A 19,272-nucleotide genomic window follows, 5' to 3' on the forward strand; every position below is an offset into this window, starting at 1 on the left:
GGTTTTCATTCTAACCGTCTTCTTAATTAGTGACCTGTTTTGGCTGCTAATTAATTTGCCTTCATTTTAATTAACTTGACTCAGGCTCCTTAGTTGTTTCTTTTTCCTTAATTAGCAGCCAAGCAATAATTAGACACAAAATATGACTACACAATATCTGAAAATAAAGAAAGGTGAAAGTCTCGGTAAGGTTGATCTCTCAGGTCATCGAAACATCTTGACGGTGTGCTTAGTAAAAACAGAAAATCAACAGTTTTGGAAATGTGTGCTGTGAGCAGCAACAAGCCATGGGATTAAATAACGGGCTTAATTCACAGCAAGAATCGGATTCTCATTAAGAGATTGGATAGAGTTTGAAATCCCAGTTTAGCCAGTCATCTGTCGGCTCGTTTCACGTCTCATTTCTGTTTGGCTGCCATTCAATGAAGAAACGAATCAATTCAGAGGACTGAATCCTTAAAAACAGAGTTATTAAAATGAAGGGGAAAGGAGTTAATTAGCAGTGAAAACTGGTCACTAATTAGGAAAAGGGTTAGAATGAAAACCTGCAGCCACTACGGCACACCGGGACTGGAGTTTGACACCCCTGGCGTAAATGAAAGGATCAAAAATGAACAAAAGAGAGACACAAAACATGACATTTGAACCCCAGCCAGTGGGAGAGACCCAAGTTGAGACATGACACCACCAAACACTGAGAGTTGAATGTGTGTGGGGTCTTTTTTAATCATCTTACCAGCCGGAATGTGGGCTTTCCCTTACTGGATGCCGAAAGTGTTAATCCTGATTCCATATGCGCAGGCCCTTCTGCCTCCCTCTTCGACCTCGATGGTAGTTTGGACAGCTGGATAGATGAAGACACAAGAAGGTTCATGGATTCATGGATGCTCTCAAACCCAATTGACACAATATCTCTCTGTTATAATAAAACAAACCTAGGGACGAGACGTGACTTTTTTCAAGAGACTTTTTGGAATGAAGTCCCGCGAGATGGAGACCGTTAACATGAGATTCTTTCAAGTCACATCATACTTACAACCTCTGGAAGCAAGTCCCACGGGACGGTTAACTTTTGCCATGAGAGTCTTTCAAGTCACGTCCAACTTGCATCCATTTAACAAACAAGACCACGGTCCTCTAACCTCTCAGTCGTGTGAATGCTTTTGTCAGACACACTCTCAGCTCTTATACATTTTATCAAGACAATAATTTTAGACCTTCTAGATGTCAGGTCAACGACAAAACGAAAAACAAAGAGCAGCGCGTCGAAAAGAAGCCCAAAAAGCGTTGGAGAGAAAAGAATGCAAAGCAGAACAATAATAATCTATGTGCAAATTCTGAAAATAAGGAAAGTAATAATCAGCCCGGACCAAGTGGAATTGAAAACCTCGCAGGTACGATCGGGGCCGGAAATAAAAGACAAAGAGTAGAAGACAAAGTAGAACTTCATTTTAACAGTTGACAAGAAAGGTAATGAAGTACATCTTCTGCAAATAACATTAGACACCAAAGGAGTTGTTGATATCAAGTCAAGTCAAGCTCAGGAGCATGCACTGGTACAGCTCGTTGCTGCACCCACTACATGACGAAACAACTCGGGATCCCGGTTTGCAACCCCCCAGGCAGACACGCGGTCCAGTCCCACCCTCCGGAAATGACCCTCTATCTGCCACAGCCAGGTGTTACGTGGGAGACCCCTTGGCCTAGTCCAGCCACTCGGGTCCCCAACAATGAGGATCTTATGAGCTGGATCACCCTCGGGTAATCGTGCCACATGGCCGTAGTGCCGTAACTGACGCTCCCTCACAATGCAGGTCATGTGCCTCATTCGAGACTCCATGAGCAACACAAAGTCAAACCAACGGTACCCAAGGAAAGACACAGTACCAAAGGAGTCCAGTCTTCGTCTCAGGTCACTGGATAGCGTCCATGTCTCGCAAACATATAGCAAGACAGACAGCACCAGGACTCTAAAGACTTGGACCTTCATCCTTTTGCAGAGATATCAGGAGTGCCACACACCCCTTTCCAGTGACCTCATGACCCCCCATGTTCTCACAATCCATCTACTGACTTCATGGGAAGAGTCACCAGAGTCATGAATGTCACTGCTGAGGTAAGCAAACCTCTCGACGAGGTGGACACTCTCTCTGCAGATAGACACACTGCTGTGCCCATGAGAGGTCATTAAAGGCCTGGATGTTGGTTTTATCAGGACCCTTGCAAGCCCAGACACTCAGACTCCTCACTCAGTCTCTCGAGAGCCCAGATTGACTCCACGAAGATCACAACATCGTCAGCAAAGTCAAGATCCATGAACCTTTCTTCACCAACAGATGCCCCACAGCCGCTGGACCCCATGACCCTGCTCAACACCCAGTCCATACAAGCATTGAACAGAGTAGGAGCAGAACACACCGCTGACAGACCCCAGAATCAACTGGGCAAAACGCAGAGGTTCTGCCTCCACTCTGCACAGCACTCACAGTACCAGTGTACATGCCGGCCACGATATCCAGCAACCTTGAGGGGATCCCACGAACCCTCAGGATGTCCCACAGGGCAGCTCGATCAACTGAGTCAATCTCGATATGCCATTCGTATTAAAACGTTTACAGTTTCCCGTTAGAATAGCTTTTGCTATGACAATTAACAAATCTCAGGGGCAAACATTCGAAAAAGTCGGGTTATTTATTAGAGAGAAAGAAACGAAATTCACTCGCGGGCGGTTATACTTTGCGTTTTCACGATGTAAGTCCAAACACAGAATCAAAATTCAATGTCATATTGACGAAAAGTCAGTCAGTCAGTCATTACCCAACCCGCTGTATCCTAACACAGGGTCACGGGGGTCTGCTGGAGCCAATCCCAGCCAGCACAGGGCACAAGGCAGGAACCAATCCCCGGGCAGGGCACCAGCCCACTGCAGGGCTTGATGAAAAGTTAATTCCAAATATTGTTTTTGCTGAAGTTTTAAAGTGAAAGTGACAATAATGCATTTGTAACAATTGCCATGAAAATAACTACAGGGTGACACAAAAAAACGGGAACTTTTTTACAATCCAATAAAACTAGAAGTGATAAAAGAAATACATTTTATTCATAGTAATTGAAACCTTAAAATTTGCCATTTACGAAAAATTGATAGAATTTATCATTTTTTAAAAATTACGTCTTTTAGATGGCGTCCTCCTGTACGAATACATTCTTGAAATCTGCTGTTGAGATTCTTCATTGACCGCAGCAACATCTCAGCTGGGATACTGTGAATTTCATCCCGAATTCTGTTTTAACTCATCCAGTGTTCTTGGTCGAGTCGTGTTCACTTTACTCTTGAGGTAGCCCCACAAGAAAAAATCACAAACGGATAAATCTGGCGATCTAGGGGGCCAGGGAATGTTACCGAATCTTGAGATCACACGGTTACCGAACAATTCTCGCACTGCTTCCATTGATTGCCATGCAGTGTGTGATGTCGCTCCATCCTGTTGAAACCAGGTTTCTTGAACGTGTGGAAAGTTGTTCAAGTCAGGTGTAACGAAAGTTTGTAACATCTCCACGTAATGATCCGCATTGACCGTTATTGTGTTTCCCTGTTCATTTTCGAAAAAATGCGGTCCGATAATCCCATGTGATGAAACACCACACCATACGAGCACTTCTTGGTCGTCTTGTTGGTTTTTTCTTTAGGGCAGATCCAGTCTCTTCAAACTTAGTAATCCAACTTTTTATCGCGTGTTTTGACGGAATGACACCATGACGTCCTAAATTATAAAAACGTCGAAACTCCCTCTGCGCAGCTTCCAAACTATCATTGTTTTTATAAAACATTTTTATGGCTAACGCACGCTGTTGCCCGTTCCACTGATCCATGATTACTAAAATGGCAGAGTGTTTACTTGCTAAATGTCACTAACATGCAGTGCTACCACCTGCTAATGGCTACCAATACGCATTTCAAAAATTCCCGTTATTCTGTGTCACCCTGTATCTCTTTAAATTGTATATCCAGTTGAACAAACTTGGGGGTTGGTGAGCGAGGCGAGCAGGGGGCTGAGCCCCCTAGTGATACAAATACTCATAATGTTGTCACACGCGTGCGCATGGGGAGCACCTTAAGGGCTTATGGCATTGTACTTCTCCGCCAAGACATGAGGTGGCGTGGTGCTGGTTGGTGGACCTCCACCCGAGTAAATGCTGTTTAGAATGTTGACCTAAGACGGTGAAACCTGAGCTTGTTTCAAAGTGGATTGATGCCTTCAGCATCTGGCTGTTCAAGGAGAGTCTCGATACAGAACATTCAGCTCCTAACGATGGCGGCTTTCTTTCCCTCTTTTCCCAGAATCTTCTCAAGACTCATACTTACTGTAAGATTGAGAGGGTTGACCTCCTCGCCGGGAGGCACACAGCGTGTCGCCGCAGTCCCTTTAGTTGAAATCGCCATGAGGTACAGCAGCCACTTGCCATTGGCGATCTCGTAGGGCCACTCCAGCTCCAACTGAAGTGTCCCCTTGTCACCCAGTGGCTCGCTGTTCATTGTCACCTGGGAAAGGAGAAAAAAAAATGGTTGTGCATGGGAGATACGCTAACATACTGTATATACAGTAACTATAACACATTATAACATACTAAAGTTGTGGCCAAAAGTTTTGAGAATGACCCAAGTGTTGGTTTTCACAAAGTTTGCTGCTTCAGTGTTTTTAGATCTTTGTGTCAGATGTTTCAATGGTAGACTGAAGTAGAATTATGAGCAGTTCAGAAGTTTCAAAGGCTTTTGTTGACAAAGAACGTTTATGCGCAGAGTCCATATTTGCAGTGTTGGCCCTTCTTTCTGTTTCAAGACCTCTGCAATTCACCCTGACAGGCTGGCAATCGACTTCTGGGCCAAATCCTGATTGATGGCAGCCATTTTTGCATAATCAGAATTGGTGGGTTTTTGTTTGTCCGCCCACCCCTTGACCACACGTTCTCAATGGGATTAAAGGTTTGGGTTTGTTTTGTTCCCCAAACTACTCAGTTCTCACTTTTGCCTTATGGCCCGCTGCTCCATCATGTTGGTCACCAAACTGTTGTTGGATGGCTGCTGGAGAAGTTGCTCTCGGAGGAGGTTTTGGTCCCATTCATTCTTCATGACTGTGTTCTTAGGCCAAATTGTGATTGAGCCCACTGCCTTGGCTGACGTGAATGGTCTCAGGATGCTTTACTGTTGGCCTGACACAGGACTGATGGTAGCACTGCTCAGCTTTTCTTCTCTTCAATCAGAAAGAGGATTCATCAGAGACCATGACTTTCGCCCAGCAGTCCAATCCTAGAATATCAGTCTGACCCTGGTGCTTTTTTGGCTTCTTTGTGGCCCTTCTTGACGGCCACCAGACGATCCTCCAAAAGTCTTCACCTCACTCTCACCTGCCTGCTGCCATTCCTGAGCAAGCTCTGCACTGGTGGTTCCACCCCTGATCCCGAGCCATGAATAAAGAATGGCACCAAAACCTCCTCTGAGAGCAACTTCTCCCAACCATCCAAGAACAGTTTGGTGACCAACATGATGGAGCACCAGGCCATAAGGCAAAAGTGAGACCTGAGTGACTCGGGGAACAAAACATCGAGATTTGGGGTCCACGGCCAGGAAACTTCCCAGACCTTTAATCCCATTGAGAACTTGTGGTCAAGAGGTGGGTGGACGAGCAAAAACCCACCAATTCTGATTCTACAAGAATGGGCTGCCATCAGGATTGGGCCCAGAAGTTGATTGCCAGCCTGCCAGGGTGAATTGCAGAGAGTCTTGAAAAAGAAAGAAGGGCCAACACTGCAAATATGGACTCTGTGAATAAACTTCATGTCATTGTCAATAAAAGCCTTGGAAACTTCTGAACTGCGCGTAATTCTACTTCAGTACACCAGAGAAACATCTGACACAAAGATCTAAACACACTGAGGTCAGCAAACTTTGTGAAGACCAATACTTGGGTCTTTCTGAAACCTTTTGGCCACAACTGCACATAACTATAACATACTATAACATAGTACATTAAAAGATTTTTTCCTATATCTGGTTTTGGCAATTTCCAGAACATTGTTATCCTATTATCCTCCTACTGTGAAACATTCTGACCTGTCATTTTTTACACATGTCTTAAACCAGCGGTTCTCAAACTGAAGTAACAAAAAAGGGGGCGCGAATGTTGCCATATGTGGCGTAATTTCGCTATTCGTAGGGAAATTTTAAACTTGTAGCAGTGTATCGGCAGCAAAAAATATAGGAAAAAATGTTATTAGGGTTTCAAAAAAACGTTAGGGGGGCGCGATTAAAACTGTTATGAAAACTCGGGTCGCAAATACTTAAAGGTTGAGAAACGCTGTCTTAAACAACTATTATCATACACTGATAATTTCTGTATTATCTATATCTATTTTTTATTTATTATATTACATATCTATTGACTATATTTATGTATCTGGGCGGCACGGTGGCGCAGTGGTAGTGCTGCTGTCTCACAGTTAAGAGACCTGGGTTAGCTTCCCGGGTCCTCCCTGCGTGGAGTTTGCATGTTCTTCCCGTGTCTGTGTGGATTTTCTCCCACAGTCCAAAGACATGCAGGTTGGGTGCATTGGTGATCCGAAAATGTCCCTAGGGTGTGTGTGTGTCCTGCGGTGGGCTGGCAACCTGCCCGGGGTTTGTTTCCAGCCTTGTGCCCTGTGTTGGCTGGGATTGGCTCCAGCAGACCCCTGTGACCCTGTAGTTAGGATATAGCGGGTTGGATAATAGATGGATGGATAAAATAGTGTGGGCGGCACGGTGGCTCAGTGGGTAGCGCTGCTGCCTCGCAGTAAGGAGACCTGGGTTAGCTTCCTGGGTCCTCCCTGCATGGATTTTACATGTTCTCCCCGTGTCTGCGTGGGTTTCCTCCCACAGTCCAAACACAGGCAGGTTAGGTGCATTGGCGATTCTAAATTGGCCCTAGTGTGTGCTTGGTGTGTGGGTGTGTTTGTGTGTGTCCTGCGGTGGGTTGGCACCCTGCCCAGGATTGTTCCCTGCCTTGTGCCCTGTGTTGGTTGGGATTGGCTCCAGCAGACCCCTGTGACCCTGTGTTCAGATTCAGCGGGTTGGATGATGGATATTTATGTATCTAGATTGCAAATACCATAAACTGCATCAATGTTAATATTGCTTACTACACATCAATAATGCTGCTACTTCTTTGTCTTGTCTTCTTTGTGTTTTAATTTTAATTTTAAATTTTTATCTTAAATTTTAATTTTAATTTAATTTTAATTTTTTTATTTGCACTTCATGTTGTTACACTGTGGACCCTGAGCTTCACAATTTTGTCTATCTGTATACTTGTATATGGCTGAGATGACAATAAAGTTCGCTTTGACTTTGACTATTGATTTCCCGGCCGTAGTACGAATTGCCTCAACTCGGATGGCTGAATATGCACACACATCTAATAACAACAACAACAACATTTATTTCTATAGCATTAGCACATTTTCATACAAATAATGTAGCTCGAAGTGCTTTACATGATGAAGAAAAGAGAAAAAAAGACAAAGTAAGAATTAAAATAAGACAACACTAATTAACAGTTAATTAATAGTGAGCCACGTTCAGATCAAGCTTAGGTGAAATCTCTGAATCGCTCAGTGAGAATAATGATGGGAGAACGTCTGCCTCATAAACATGAGAAACGTATTCATACGAGTGACTGTGTGAGTTTTACGAGTTGGCTTCAACTTCGAGATATAAGTTCATCCATCTTTGTTTTCACTGGTGGCTCAAAGCTTCACTATGAAGTGTGTGGGGACAAAAAAAAAATCCCAGTGGCTTTCCCACTAGCAGTCTAAGCACTGAGCCCTCCTGTCCCTCTCTCTGTCTCGTAGATGTCAATGGAAACTCTCCATGACCTCTAGAAGCTACCTAAATGTCTTCTTCGTCAGAGGGGGGTTCTCCAAAGTGGACTGAAATGAAAATCTTGCAGCACACGTGGAACCATAAAAATGCATCTGTCCTAAAATTTGCCCAGTAGGCACATTTCTGCAGGTAAGCACCGACTCCTCACCGTGAAGGTGTACTCCACGAGACTCCCGACATCCTGGCCGGTCTTCATGGCTGACTCCCCCATCACGGTCCCACTGAAGTAAGTTAGCTGTACTGAGCGGTCCCTGAAGGTGGATTATGGGACAGAGAATTACCGAAGAGACAACAACCCAACAGACCAGTGCATTCATTCATTAATTACAATATTCAGTCAAGAACGTGCATCACATTGGCCTCCATGTCTGTCACATGACCGTTGGCCACATTATGCGGCCATTTTATATGAGTACATAGACTTGATCGCTTCAGGTCACACACACATACACACACACACACCCCTCCACTTCATTTCAGTGTTCCCACATGTTTTCATTGTTCTTCTTCCCATTTTCCCATTTCATTCTCCAGTTCTTCCCTTTCTCTGCCCCTGTGTCTCTCCCCTCTTCTTCTATTCCTTCCTCAACTATTTTTTTTCTTCTCTTTCACCTGAATGACACCAACGTTTCCCCTCACCATTCCTTCTTCTCACATCACCCTCTTCCTTGTCTTCTGGTTTTTCTCCTCTACTTGTCCCGTTCCTCTGTCCTTTTTTCTCCAAATTTCTCTTCCTATTCCCTGTCCATGTATCCTCCTCTCCTCCACCTTTTTTCCCTTCTTCTTCTTTTGTTTTCCACCATCACAGCTTTTGTTCCTTTCCAACTTCTCTGCTCTTTTTTCCTCCTCCATTTATCTTCTCCTGCCCCCATTCCCCTCATTTTTTTCCTTTACCCTTTTCATCTTTTGCTCCTTTCTAGGTTTTGTCCTCCTCCATATTTTTTCCCGTTCCCCTGATTCCCACTTCCTCTACCTGAACTCCAGCTCCATTCCCTATCCACCACATCTCATCCTTTTCCTTTCCTAGTCTTCCTCCCTTTTTTTTTCTTCTTCTCCACCATCCGGGTTCCTTTTTTTCACTTTCACTTCAATATCTCCACATCTCCTCTTGCTCCTCTCTACATTTGTCTCCATGCTCTTCTCTCCTCTCCTCTGCCATCTATTGTTGATCCCAAGTATTTAAACTCATCCACCTTCACCAACTCTACATCCTGCATCCTCACCACTCCACTGACCTTCCTCTCATTCACACACATGTATTCTGTCTTGGTGGTCCTACTGACCTTCATTCCTCTCCTCTCATATTTCCACCTCTCCAGGGTCTCTCCAACCTGCTCCCTACTCTCGCTACAGATCACAACGTCATCAGTAAACATCACAGTCCATGGGGACTCCTGTCTAATCTCGTCTGTCCACCTGTCCATCACCATTGGAGATAAGAAAGGGCTCAGAGCCGATCCCTGATGTAATCCGACCTCCGTCATTCCTACCGCAGATGTCACCACAGTCACACTTCCCTCGTACATATCCTGTACAACTCTTACGTACTTCTTTGCCACTCCTGACTTCCTCATACAATACCACAGCTCCTCTCTGTCACCCTGTCATTTGCATTTTCCAGGTCCACAAATATGCAATGCAACTCCTTCTGGCCTTCTCTCTACTTCTCCCTCAACACCCTCAGAGCAAACATCGCAAACATCTGTGGTGCTCTTTCTTGGCATGAAACCATACTGAGGTAGGTAAATTATTGAACGGCCCTCTTTCTTTATCCTTTCCACCTCTTCCTCCCCACTGCTCTCCTTGTTGTCCCTCATCCACCTCCACCATAGCCCACTCTTTTCCCTCTTATGTTTCCTTCTCATTGTCCACTTTGCTCTCTTTTTCCCTCCCAACCTCACTTACATCCCCTTGACTTCTTCTCTCCCTCCTTGTCTCTGCATTCTTCTCTTTCACCTTCCCCAACTCCCCAATCCATACTTACACTGTGAATGTGACCTGCACGTCATACTCGATGAGTAACATTATTGTCAGGGGCTTCAGGTCACTCTGTTCACTCTGTCTGTGAGACACAAGCGAGGGGGAGAACATTACACCTTCATGTATTCATACAAAAATCATCATCGCTAATTCTTCCTAGAATGAAATATCAAAGACCACTTTGTGAGAAGTCATCAAAAGATGGTGGGTTAGCAGCCTTTGGACGTTTAGTGCCGGGTGTACCTCACTCTCACCTCCCCACCTTTGGATTACGTTGCTCGAAACAGCAGGGAAAATACGTATTGAATGTGTCAACGTTTTTCTCAGTAAATATATTTTGTGATAGACCCGGCCGGGACACCCTTTTGAGGAGAGGACCGGGGGAGTGGACAAATCACCAGCAGTACCTCCCCTGGAACACAAGAGGGCAGCACCCCTGGTTTACATCTGGACTGGAGCTTAGAAGCTCAACCCTGCACGGGCCTGTGGCCACCACCAGGGGGTGCCTGAACAGTTCCGGAGCTGTGGTCTGTAACACTTCCACCACACCTGGAAGTGCTGCCAGAAGAGGAGCCGTATTTCCATGCTGGAACTTGATCGAGGAGCACCTGGAGTAGAAAAGAGGCCACCTTACTCCAGTAAGCAAGAGGGAGTCAGGAGGAGTAAGACAGAGCTTGCGAGTGAGGACTGGAGGTGGCAGAAGAAAGTCAAGTCGGGGAGCATGCACTGGTACAGCACATTGCCGCACCCACTACACAATGAAAACAACTCGGGATCCCGGTTGGCAACCCCCCAGGCAGACACACAGTCCAGTCCCACCCTCCGGAAATGACCCTCTATCTGCCACAGCCAGGTGTTACGTTGGCGACCCCTTGGCCTGGTCCAGCCATCAGGTTCCCAACAATGAGGGTCCTGTGAGCTGGATCAATCTCGGGGAAATGCACCACATGGCCATAGTGTCGTATCTGATGCTCCTTCACAATGCAGGTCATGTGCTTCATTCGGGACTCCATGAGCAACACAAAGTCAAACCAACGGTACCCAAGGATTTTCCGGAGAGACACACATGAAGGAGTCCAGTCTTTGTCTCAGGTCACTGGATAGCGTCCATGTCTCACAAACAGGGAGCACCAGGACTCTAAAGACTTGGACCTTCGTCCTTTAGTAGATATCGGGGGGCCACACACCCCTTTCCAGCGACCTCATAACCCCCCCATGCGGCTGGAAGCAATCCTTTAACGCTAGAATTACCAGAGCCTACGAAAAAACTCGTAGATCCGTCCCACCTTAAATCCGTTCGCACCTCTCCCTCAGCGTCTTTTGTCCTGTAAATGTGCCGATTAAGACAAGCAGCCGGCTGTTCCATCTCTCGGCTCATGCCTTGATTGATTATCTGGGAGTGAAGTGCTGGAGTTTTAGAGTGGAAATAATAGATCGTTATTTGGAACACATGCATTTCATGTGTGTTCTGTTTCTACAATAATCTGTGTAAACACATTGTCAAAACAGAAACGTTTTTCATATTTTAGTAGTAAATGACAAAATGTTGTCATAAACTATAGAATGTGTGAAACTTGAAGTCCAAAGATCAAATAAACACTTTCACAAAAGGTACACATTCACTACGACCGCTTCGGTGGCGCAACGGTATCAACTGTTGACCGGTAATCCAAACTTCACGGGTTCGAGACCAGACAAGTCCGTTTTGAGAAGTGAGCCGCTCTTATTCTTACTATCTTGAATAAAAACCCATCCATCCATCCATCCATTTTCCAACCCGCTGAACCCAAACACAGGGTCATGGGGGTCTGCTGGAGCCAATCCCAGCCAACACAGGGCACAAGGCAGGAACCAATCCTGGGCAGGGTGCCAACCCACCGCAGGACTTGAATAAAAACATACATTTGATTTCAGTCTGTAACAGCCGGTGTAAATTTATGAAACTTGTAAAGCTTAGCTTTGTTTTTCTTTTTTTTTAATTCAGTTTTATTCTCTCAGTCGCGTTCACGATAAACACACAGTTTGAGAACCACTGGCCTATAAAAAGGTTTCTCATTCCCAAGGTGTCACACAAGAAGCATCTCAAAGCAAAGAGCTCTCACAGGACCAGGCCAAACATCCTGATGGCACTGGTGACAGACGTATTTCTAACCTTCAGAATGTTCCAGTGAGAACCGTTGGGGCCGTAATCCAGAAGTGGAAAGAACATCATGTCACCGTAAACCGGCCACAACCAGGTGCTTCTTGCAAGATTTCTGACAGAGGAGTCAAAAGAATAATCAGAAGAGTTGCCCACTTGCCAAGAGCTTCAGAAAGACCTGGATTTGGCAGGTCCAGTAAGTTATGCACACAGCTGCCATGGCCTCTCTGTAGGACGCTCGCCATGCAGTACTCCACTGCTGCACATTGAAGCTCTTTTAAAGTTTGCTGCACAACTTTTCGCAAGCCAGTGAAATACTGGGAGAATACAGTCTGGTCAGTTGAGACCAAAAATTTAATTCTTTGGATGTCATTGCAACACACCATGTTTGGAGGAGAAATGGCGCCGCACATCATCACCCCAAAAACACCACAGCAACAGTGAAGTTCGGAAGGTGGGCACGTCATGGTGTGGGGCTGGCAGACTTCATAGAATTAAAAGAAGGATGAATGGAGAAATGTAGCGGGACATTCTGGATAAAAATCTACTGCCAGGGTGATGAAGATGAAACGATGGGGGGGGACATTTCAGCAAGACAAGGATCCCAAACACACAGCCAAGGAAGTTCTCAACTGGTTTCAGAGAATTCAGAAGAAAATAAAGAAGCTGCTAGAATGGCCCAGACTTGAATCCCATTGAAAAATCTAAGGAAAGAACTAAAGATCAGATTTCATAGAAGAGGCCCCCAGAACCTTCCAGATTGGGCCAAAAATCCCACCTGAGCAATGCATGTGACACGTTTCTCCATACAGGAAGCGTCTTGAAACTGTCATTAACAATTAAGGCTTTTCTACTGAGCATTCAATACATTTCAGTAAGTGTGTCAGTCAGTCAGTCATCGTCCAACCTGCCATATCCTAACACAGGGTCACGGGGGTCTGCTGGAGCCAATCCCAGACAGCACAGGGCACAAGGCAGGAAATAAACCCTGGGCAAGGTGCCAGGACGTTTTTCACTTAGCGGTGTACTCACTGTTAGACATTAATGGCTGTCTGTTGAGTTATTTTTGAGGGGACAGCAAATTTACACTGTGATACAAGCTGTAAACATTGTGTCAAAGTGTCACATCTTCAGTGTTGTCCCATGAAAAGATAGAATCAAATATTTCCAAAAATGTGAGGGGTGGTCTCACTTTTGTGAGACCCTGTAAACTTACTGAGAAAAACGTTGACGTGTTCCGTACTTATTTTCCCCGCCGTTAAGCATCTCCATTTCTCTTAAAACAGACGACAACACAAGAGCAAACCCGTCATTGCACCCCAAATTAGGTCAAGGCAGCCCAGGGACTGAGATGGGGTGGGTGGGCTTGGAGGAACAGAGTTGGAGTGTCCAGGTGTAGTGAGTGATTTGGTAGGTCAGTGTAGCAGAAAATCATCTGAACATGAGACCCCGACAGGGCTGCTTGGACTCACGTGGATAGCTGGAGCTGTGCGCTGATCTCCTGTGTGTTGAGGGTGATGCCGGATGCCTCAAAGATCAACAGAATAGTCGCCTGGAAGAGAAAAGATGAAAATGATTGAGTGAGTGAAACAGGAGAAAAAGAACGTGAGGGGTCGTGGAGGAAAAAAGAGAAAGAGAGAGAGAGAGAAAGAGAGATAGGGAAAGCTTCCTCCTTAAGTAGGGAGTTACACTCGGAGATTTCAGATCACATGATGTGAAATCCTCAGGCGAGGAGAACAGCAACTTCAGGCGTGAAGTCTGACGTCCCCTTCGGCTAGAAGTCGTCCATCCATCCATCCATTTTCCAACCCGCTGAATCCAAACACAGGGTCACGGGGGTCTACTGGAGCCAATCCCAGCCAACACAGGGCACAAGGCAGGAACCAATCCCGGGCAGGGTGCCAACCCACCGCAGGCTAGAAGTCGTGTGATACCCAAATGCTGACAACACTGAATGCTGTGGGGAAACCGTTACTTCAGTGCCGTATTTCACTGGTCTGCTGCTTAGCTACAGGTCATCCATAAAGTATTCACAGCACGTCACATTTTCCACATTTTGTTATGTTACAGCCTTATTCCAAAATGGATTCCATTCATTTTTTTCCTCAGAATTCTGCACACAACACCCCATAATGACAATGTGAAAAAAGTTTACTTGAGGTTTTTGCAAATTTATTAAAAATAAAAAACCTGAGAAATCCCATGTCCATAAGTATTCACAGCCTTTGCTCAATACTTTGTCGATGCACCTTTGGCAGCAATTCAAGTCTCAAGTCTTGTTGAATATGATGCCACAAGCTTGGCACACCTCTCCTTGGCCAGTTTGGCCCATTCCTCTTTGCAGCACCTCTCAAGCTCCATCAGGTTGGATGGGAAGCATCGGTGCACAGCCATTTTAAGATCTCTCCAGAGATGTTCAATCGGATTCAAGTCTGGGCTCTGGCTGGGCCACTCAAGGACATTCACAGAGTTGTCCTGAAGCCACTCCTTTGATATCTTGGCTGTGTGCTTAGGGTCGTTGTCCTGCTGAAAGATGAACCGTCGCCCCAGTCTGAGGGTCAAGAGCACTCTGGAGCAGGTTTTCATCCAGGATGTCTCTGTACATTGCTGCAGTCATCTTTCCCTTTATCCTGACTAGTCTCCCAGTCCCCACAACATGATGCTGCCACCACCATGCTTCACTGTAGGGATGGTATTGGCCTGGTGATGAGCGGTGCCTGGTTTCCTCCAAACATGACGCCTGGCATTCACACCAAAGAGTTCAATCTTTGTCTCATCAGACCAGAGAATTTTCTTTCTCATGGTCTGAGAGTCCTACAGGTGCCTTTTGGGAAACTCCAGGCGGGCTGCCATGTGCCTTTTACTAAGGAGTGGCTTCCGTCTGGCCACTCTACCATACAGGCCTGATTGGTCGATTGCTGCAGAGATGGTTGTCCTTCTGGAAAGTTCTCCTCTCTCCACAGAGGACCTCTGGAGCTCTGACAGAGTGACCATCAGGTTCTTGGTCACCTCCCTGACTAAGGCCCTTCTCCCCTGATCGCTCAGTTTAGACGGCCGGTCAGCTCTAGGAAGTGTCCTGGTGGTTTCAAACTTCTTCCACTTACGGATGATGGAGGCCACTGTGCTCATTGGGACCTTCAAAGCAGCAGAAAGTTTTCTGTAACCTTCCCCAGATATGTGCCTGGAGACAATCCTGTCTCGGAGGTCTACAGACAATTCCTTTGACTTCATGCTTGGTTTGTGCTCTGACATGAACTGTCAACTGTGGGACCTTCTATAGACAGGTGTGTGCCTTTCCAAATCAGGTCCAGTCAACTGAATTTACCACAGGTGGACTCCAATGAAGCTGCAGAAACATCTCAAGGATGATCAGGGGAAACAGGAGGCACCTGAGCTCAATTTTGAGCTTCATGGCAAAGGCTGTGAATACTTATGTACATGTGCTTTCTCAGTTTTTGTATTTTTAATAAATTTGCAAAAACCTCAAGTAAACTTTTTTCACATTGTCATTATGGGGTGTTGTGTGTAGAATTCTGAGGAAAGAAATGAATTGAATCCATTTTGGAATAAGGCTGTAACATAACAAAATGTGGAAACAGTGATGCGCTGTGAATACTTTCCGGATGCACTGTATTTGTGGGTCACAGGAGGCAGCAGTTTGAGAAACCCCCCAACCATCAGATCTGGTGGGGATAACGATGCATTAAAATAAAATTCAAAATCTTCCTACTGAGGTGTCACCCGTTGCTCGGCTGCACTCGGATCCCAATCTGTGTGGTTCTTCGTGTGGTTGTGGGTGTAATCAGCGTACGCTCCCAACCCCTCACCCTCTTCTTCATCACTAAGAACAATGCAGGGTAAGTAAAAGACACAAAAAACAATTGTTTGTTTTTGGTGAATGTTTTTCCTTCCTTTCATTGAGGGGGTCGTAGAGATCTTCACATTTCACTCAAAAGTCTCTCTTCCAACTTCTCAATTTGTTTTCAGTGTTGTCCGCAGCTCGGGTACCACCAAGGTAGAAAATGCTGCCTTAGTGTGACAACGTGGACGTTGGAAAACACAAATGTTTGAAAACGCAGACCCTGATCACACTCTAATTCCGTTCATAGTTTTACAGGGGTGTCGAACTCCAGTCCCGGATGGCCGCAGGTTTTCATTCTAACCATCTTCTTAATTAGTGACCAATTTTTTCTGCTAATTACTTCTTTTAATTAACTTGACTCAGGCCCTTTAGTTGTTTCTTTTTCCTTAATTAGCAGCCAAACAATAATGAGCCACAAAACAAGCCGCCACATCACATAATATCTGAAAATTAAGAAAGGTGATGGTCTCGGTAAGGTTGATCTCTCAACTCACCAAAACACTTTGACGATGTTCTTATAAAAAACAGAAAATCAACAGTTTTGGAAATGTCTGCTTTTGCAGAACGAGAGCAGCAACAAGCCGTGGAATTAAATAACGAGTTTAATTAACAGCAAGCATCAGCTTCTCATTAAGAAACTGGTTGGAATTTGAAGCCCCAGTTTAAGCTTGTCATCTGTCGGCTCGTTTCACATCTCATTTCAGTTTGGCTGTCATTTAATGAGGAAACAAATCAATTCAGAGGACTGAATCCTTCTAACATGGCTGTTAAAATAAAGGGGAAAAAAGTGAATTAGCAGTGAAAACTGGTCACTGATTAGGAAAAGGGTGAGAATGAAAACCTGCAGCCACTGCGGCCCTCCAGGCCTGGAGTTCGACACCTGTGGTTAAACACTTCAGTCGCGTCTCCTCTTAATCTCGGTTTGCTTTGTTGTGAAAGACACAATAAAAAACAATGAGCATCTAATGGATGGAGTAACCGAGTCTTACCTGCTCAAGGCTTTTAAAGGGGTTGCCCAGCTCACACAGCAAGGTCTCCTCATAATGGCAGCGGACCTTATCCTGCATAGCAAGAACAGACAAAAACATGAAAAAGAACAGCGCAGAGGATGATGATGATGATGGTACCTGAGGGACTAAGCAAGCAGAGTGTTCATCTTGGAGACATGAAGGCCTTCACACACAGCGCTGCTCAAAGTGTCACACCTTCATTCAGAGAAGAGAAGTCGGACTCCTAGAATCTGCAGAACTAACTGACTTAAAAGGCTCAGTGCCAATCCTGTCCTCCATTTCTAAACCTGGTAAGCCACTTCAGGGTTATGTTGGGCAGAAACCAACTCTGGGGTTTGCGCAAAGGAGGCCATTGTGAATAAAGCAGAAGAATCTGAGAGTATAAGACACCCCCACCCCCACCCCACCTCCTTCAGCTCCCTGCAATGCCCCCATAGTGCCTGTAGACTGAAAGGGGGCACTCTCAAGCTGTCACAGAATCCAGAATTGCTGAAATGAAAGTCAATTTATTAAATACTCAGTAAAATCTACAATGGTGAACTGGGTGTGGAGGTTGGGTGTGGAGGAGGTTGGTGCATACCCTCCTTACAGCTGATCACTGAGTAACTGCCAACATTCATGGGGTGTGACAGGGAAATGACTGACATTTTGAAATTAAAGCATTAATTAAAAGGCATAGATAGATAGATAGACAGATGTGAAAGGCACTATATAATACATAGATAGATAGATAGATAGATAGATAGATAGATAGATAGATAGATATATGAAAGGCACTATATAATACATAGATAGATAGATAGATAAATATAGATAGATAGATAGATAGATAGATAGATAGATAGATAGATAGATAGATGTGAAAGGCACTATATGATAGATAGATAGATAGATAGATAGATAGATAGATAGATAGATAGATAGATAGATAGATGTGAAAGGCACTATATGATAGATAGATAGATATGAAAAGGCACTATATGACAGATTGACAAGTCACTATATAATATAGATAGATAGATAGATGATAGATAGATAGATAGATAGATAGATAGATAGATAGATGTGAAAGGCACTATATGATAGATAGATAGATATGAAAAGGCACTATATGACAGATTGACAAGTCACTATATAATAGATAGATAGATAGATAGATAGATAGATAGATATGAAAGGCACTATATGATAGATGGATAGATAGATAGATATCATTATTTCAGACTCTCCCTTCATTGTATGTCCTTCTTCAGTCCCCAACTGAGTGTACTTACCGAACGGACCCCCGAATACTGCAGTGCTGAAGGGAGTGTGATGTTTAGGATAGCCTGATGGGCATCCTCTGCCTCCTTTGTGGCACTTGGATAATTTGTCACATTCACGGTCACATAGAGCTTCTTCACATCTGGACTGTACTGGAGGATCTGCCTTCCAGCTTTGCTGTTTGTAAAAATAAAGACAGGAGTTCAGGGGGTGTGTAGTCCAAGTGTACACACAGAATAGAGGGGGTTATAATCTATACAAAAGTAAAATGGCATTAATGGTAAATGCAATATTTCATGCCGCATTTGGAATCATTGAAATAAGTAAATGGAGGAACAACTAAATAAATATATTAAAAAATAAGCAACCATAAATATAGATTTTGTGACACATTTGACCTCACTCAAATATCATTTTGCCTTCATGTATTTAGTGTCATGTTACATTGATTGATTGATTTTATGTATGTATGTATGTCTAAAATATTCCTCTACAAGTATAAACATTTAGACCTGGATAAGCCGGAAAAAAAACTGTACAGAAAGATGTGCATGTTTAATTAAAATCAAACCTACCAACACCTGGCACTGACCAGCAGAGGGCAACAGTGTGAATGTGAATTTCCCATTGGGATTAATAAAGTATCTATCTATCTATCTATCTATCTATCTATCTATCTATCTATCTATCTATCTATCTATCTATCTATCTATCTATCTATCTATCTATCATATAGTGCCTTTCAGATCTATCTATCTATCAGTTTCCACTCACATATTCTTCAAGGGCTCTTGGCGGGTGCAGCTTCCCCACCCTGATGGGTGGCACTGCAGATCAAATGGAAAGGCAACCCAGTGGTTGAACTGGGTGAGAAGGGCCCAACTGATCAGCTGATGTTCTCCCCCGCGGGCCTCACCTCATACCATCCCCTTGACTTTTTAAACCCTGATGCTGCTTGTGGACCTTGCAGTTTTAAGATTAGCAGATCCTTTTATAGTTTTTCTTGTTTGTAAAATCCATGGAGGATAAGTAAGAAAATAAAAAAAATGTAAAAACTTTAAGTATGACATACTGTGGAAGCTTGTGGGGTTCTTATTAGTCA

At 44.5% G+C, this 19,272-nt stretch overlaps 1 protein-coding gene and 1 long non-coding RNA gene across 3 annotated transcripts in view; one reads left to right on the forward strand and one right to left on the reverse strand.

The window, feature by feature from the left end:
* LOC127530173 (uncharacterized) overlaps window positions 1-19,272 on the forward strand; it is a 75,396-nt gene that overhangs the window by 37,054 nt on the left and 19,070 nt on the right. The gene's annotated exons all lie outside the window — the stretch shown is intronic.
* The window catches only part of itga3b (integrin, alpha 3b), a 190,088-nt gene that overhangs the window by 15,409 nt on the left and 155,407 nt on the right, over window positions 1-19,272 (reverse strand). For both annotated transcript variants that reach the window (XM_051936386.1, XM_051936387.1), the window contains exons 15-21: window positions 18,182-18,347; window positions 16,887-16,958; window positions 13,508-13,587; window positions 9,900-9,977; window positions 8,064-8,166; window positions 4,367-4,543; window positions 737-844 (exon numbers count right to left, since the gene is read on the reverse strand). In XM_051936386.1, the coding sequence (XP_051792346.1) occupies window positions 737-844; window positions 4,367-4,543; window positions 8,064-8,166; window positions 9,900-9,977; window positions 13,508-13,587; window positions 16,887-16,958; window positions 18,182-18,347 (784 nt within the window). The remainder of the gene's footprint in view (window positions 1-736; window positions 845-4,366; window positions 4,544-8,063; window positions 8,167-9,899; window positions 9,978-13,507; window positions 13,588-16,886; window positions 16,959-18,181; window positions 18,348-19,272) is intronic.

Source organism: Erpetoichthys calabaricus, chromosome 14 (assembly GCF_900747795.2).
Source record: "Erpetoichthys calabaricus chromosome 14, fErpCal1.3, whole genome shotgun sequence".
NCBI lineage: Eukaryota > Metazoa > Chordata > Cladistia > Polypteriformes > Polypteridae > Erpetoichthys > Erpetoichthys calabaricus.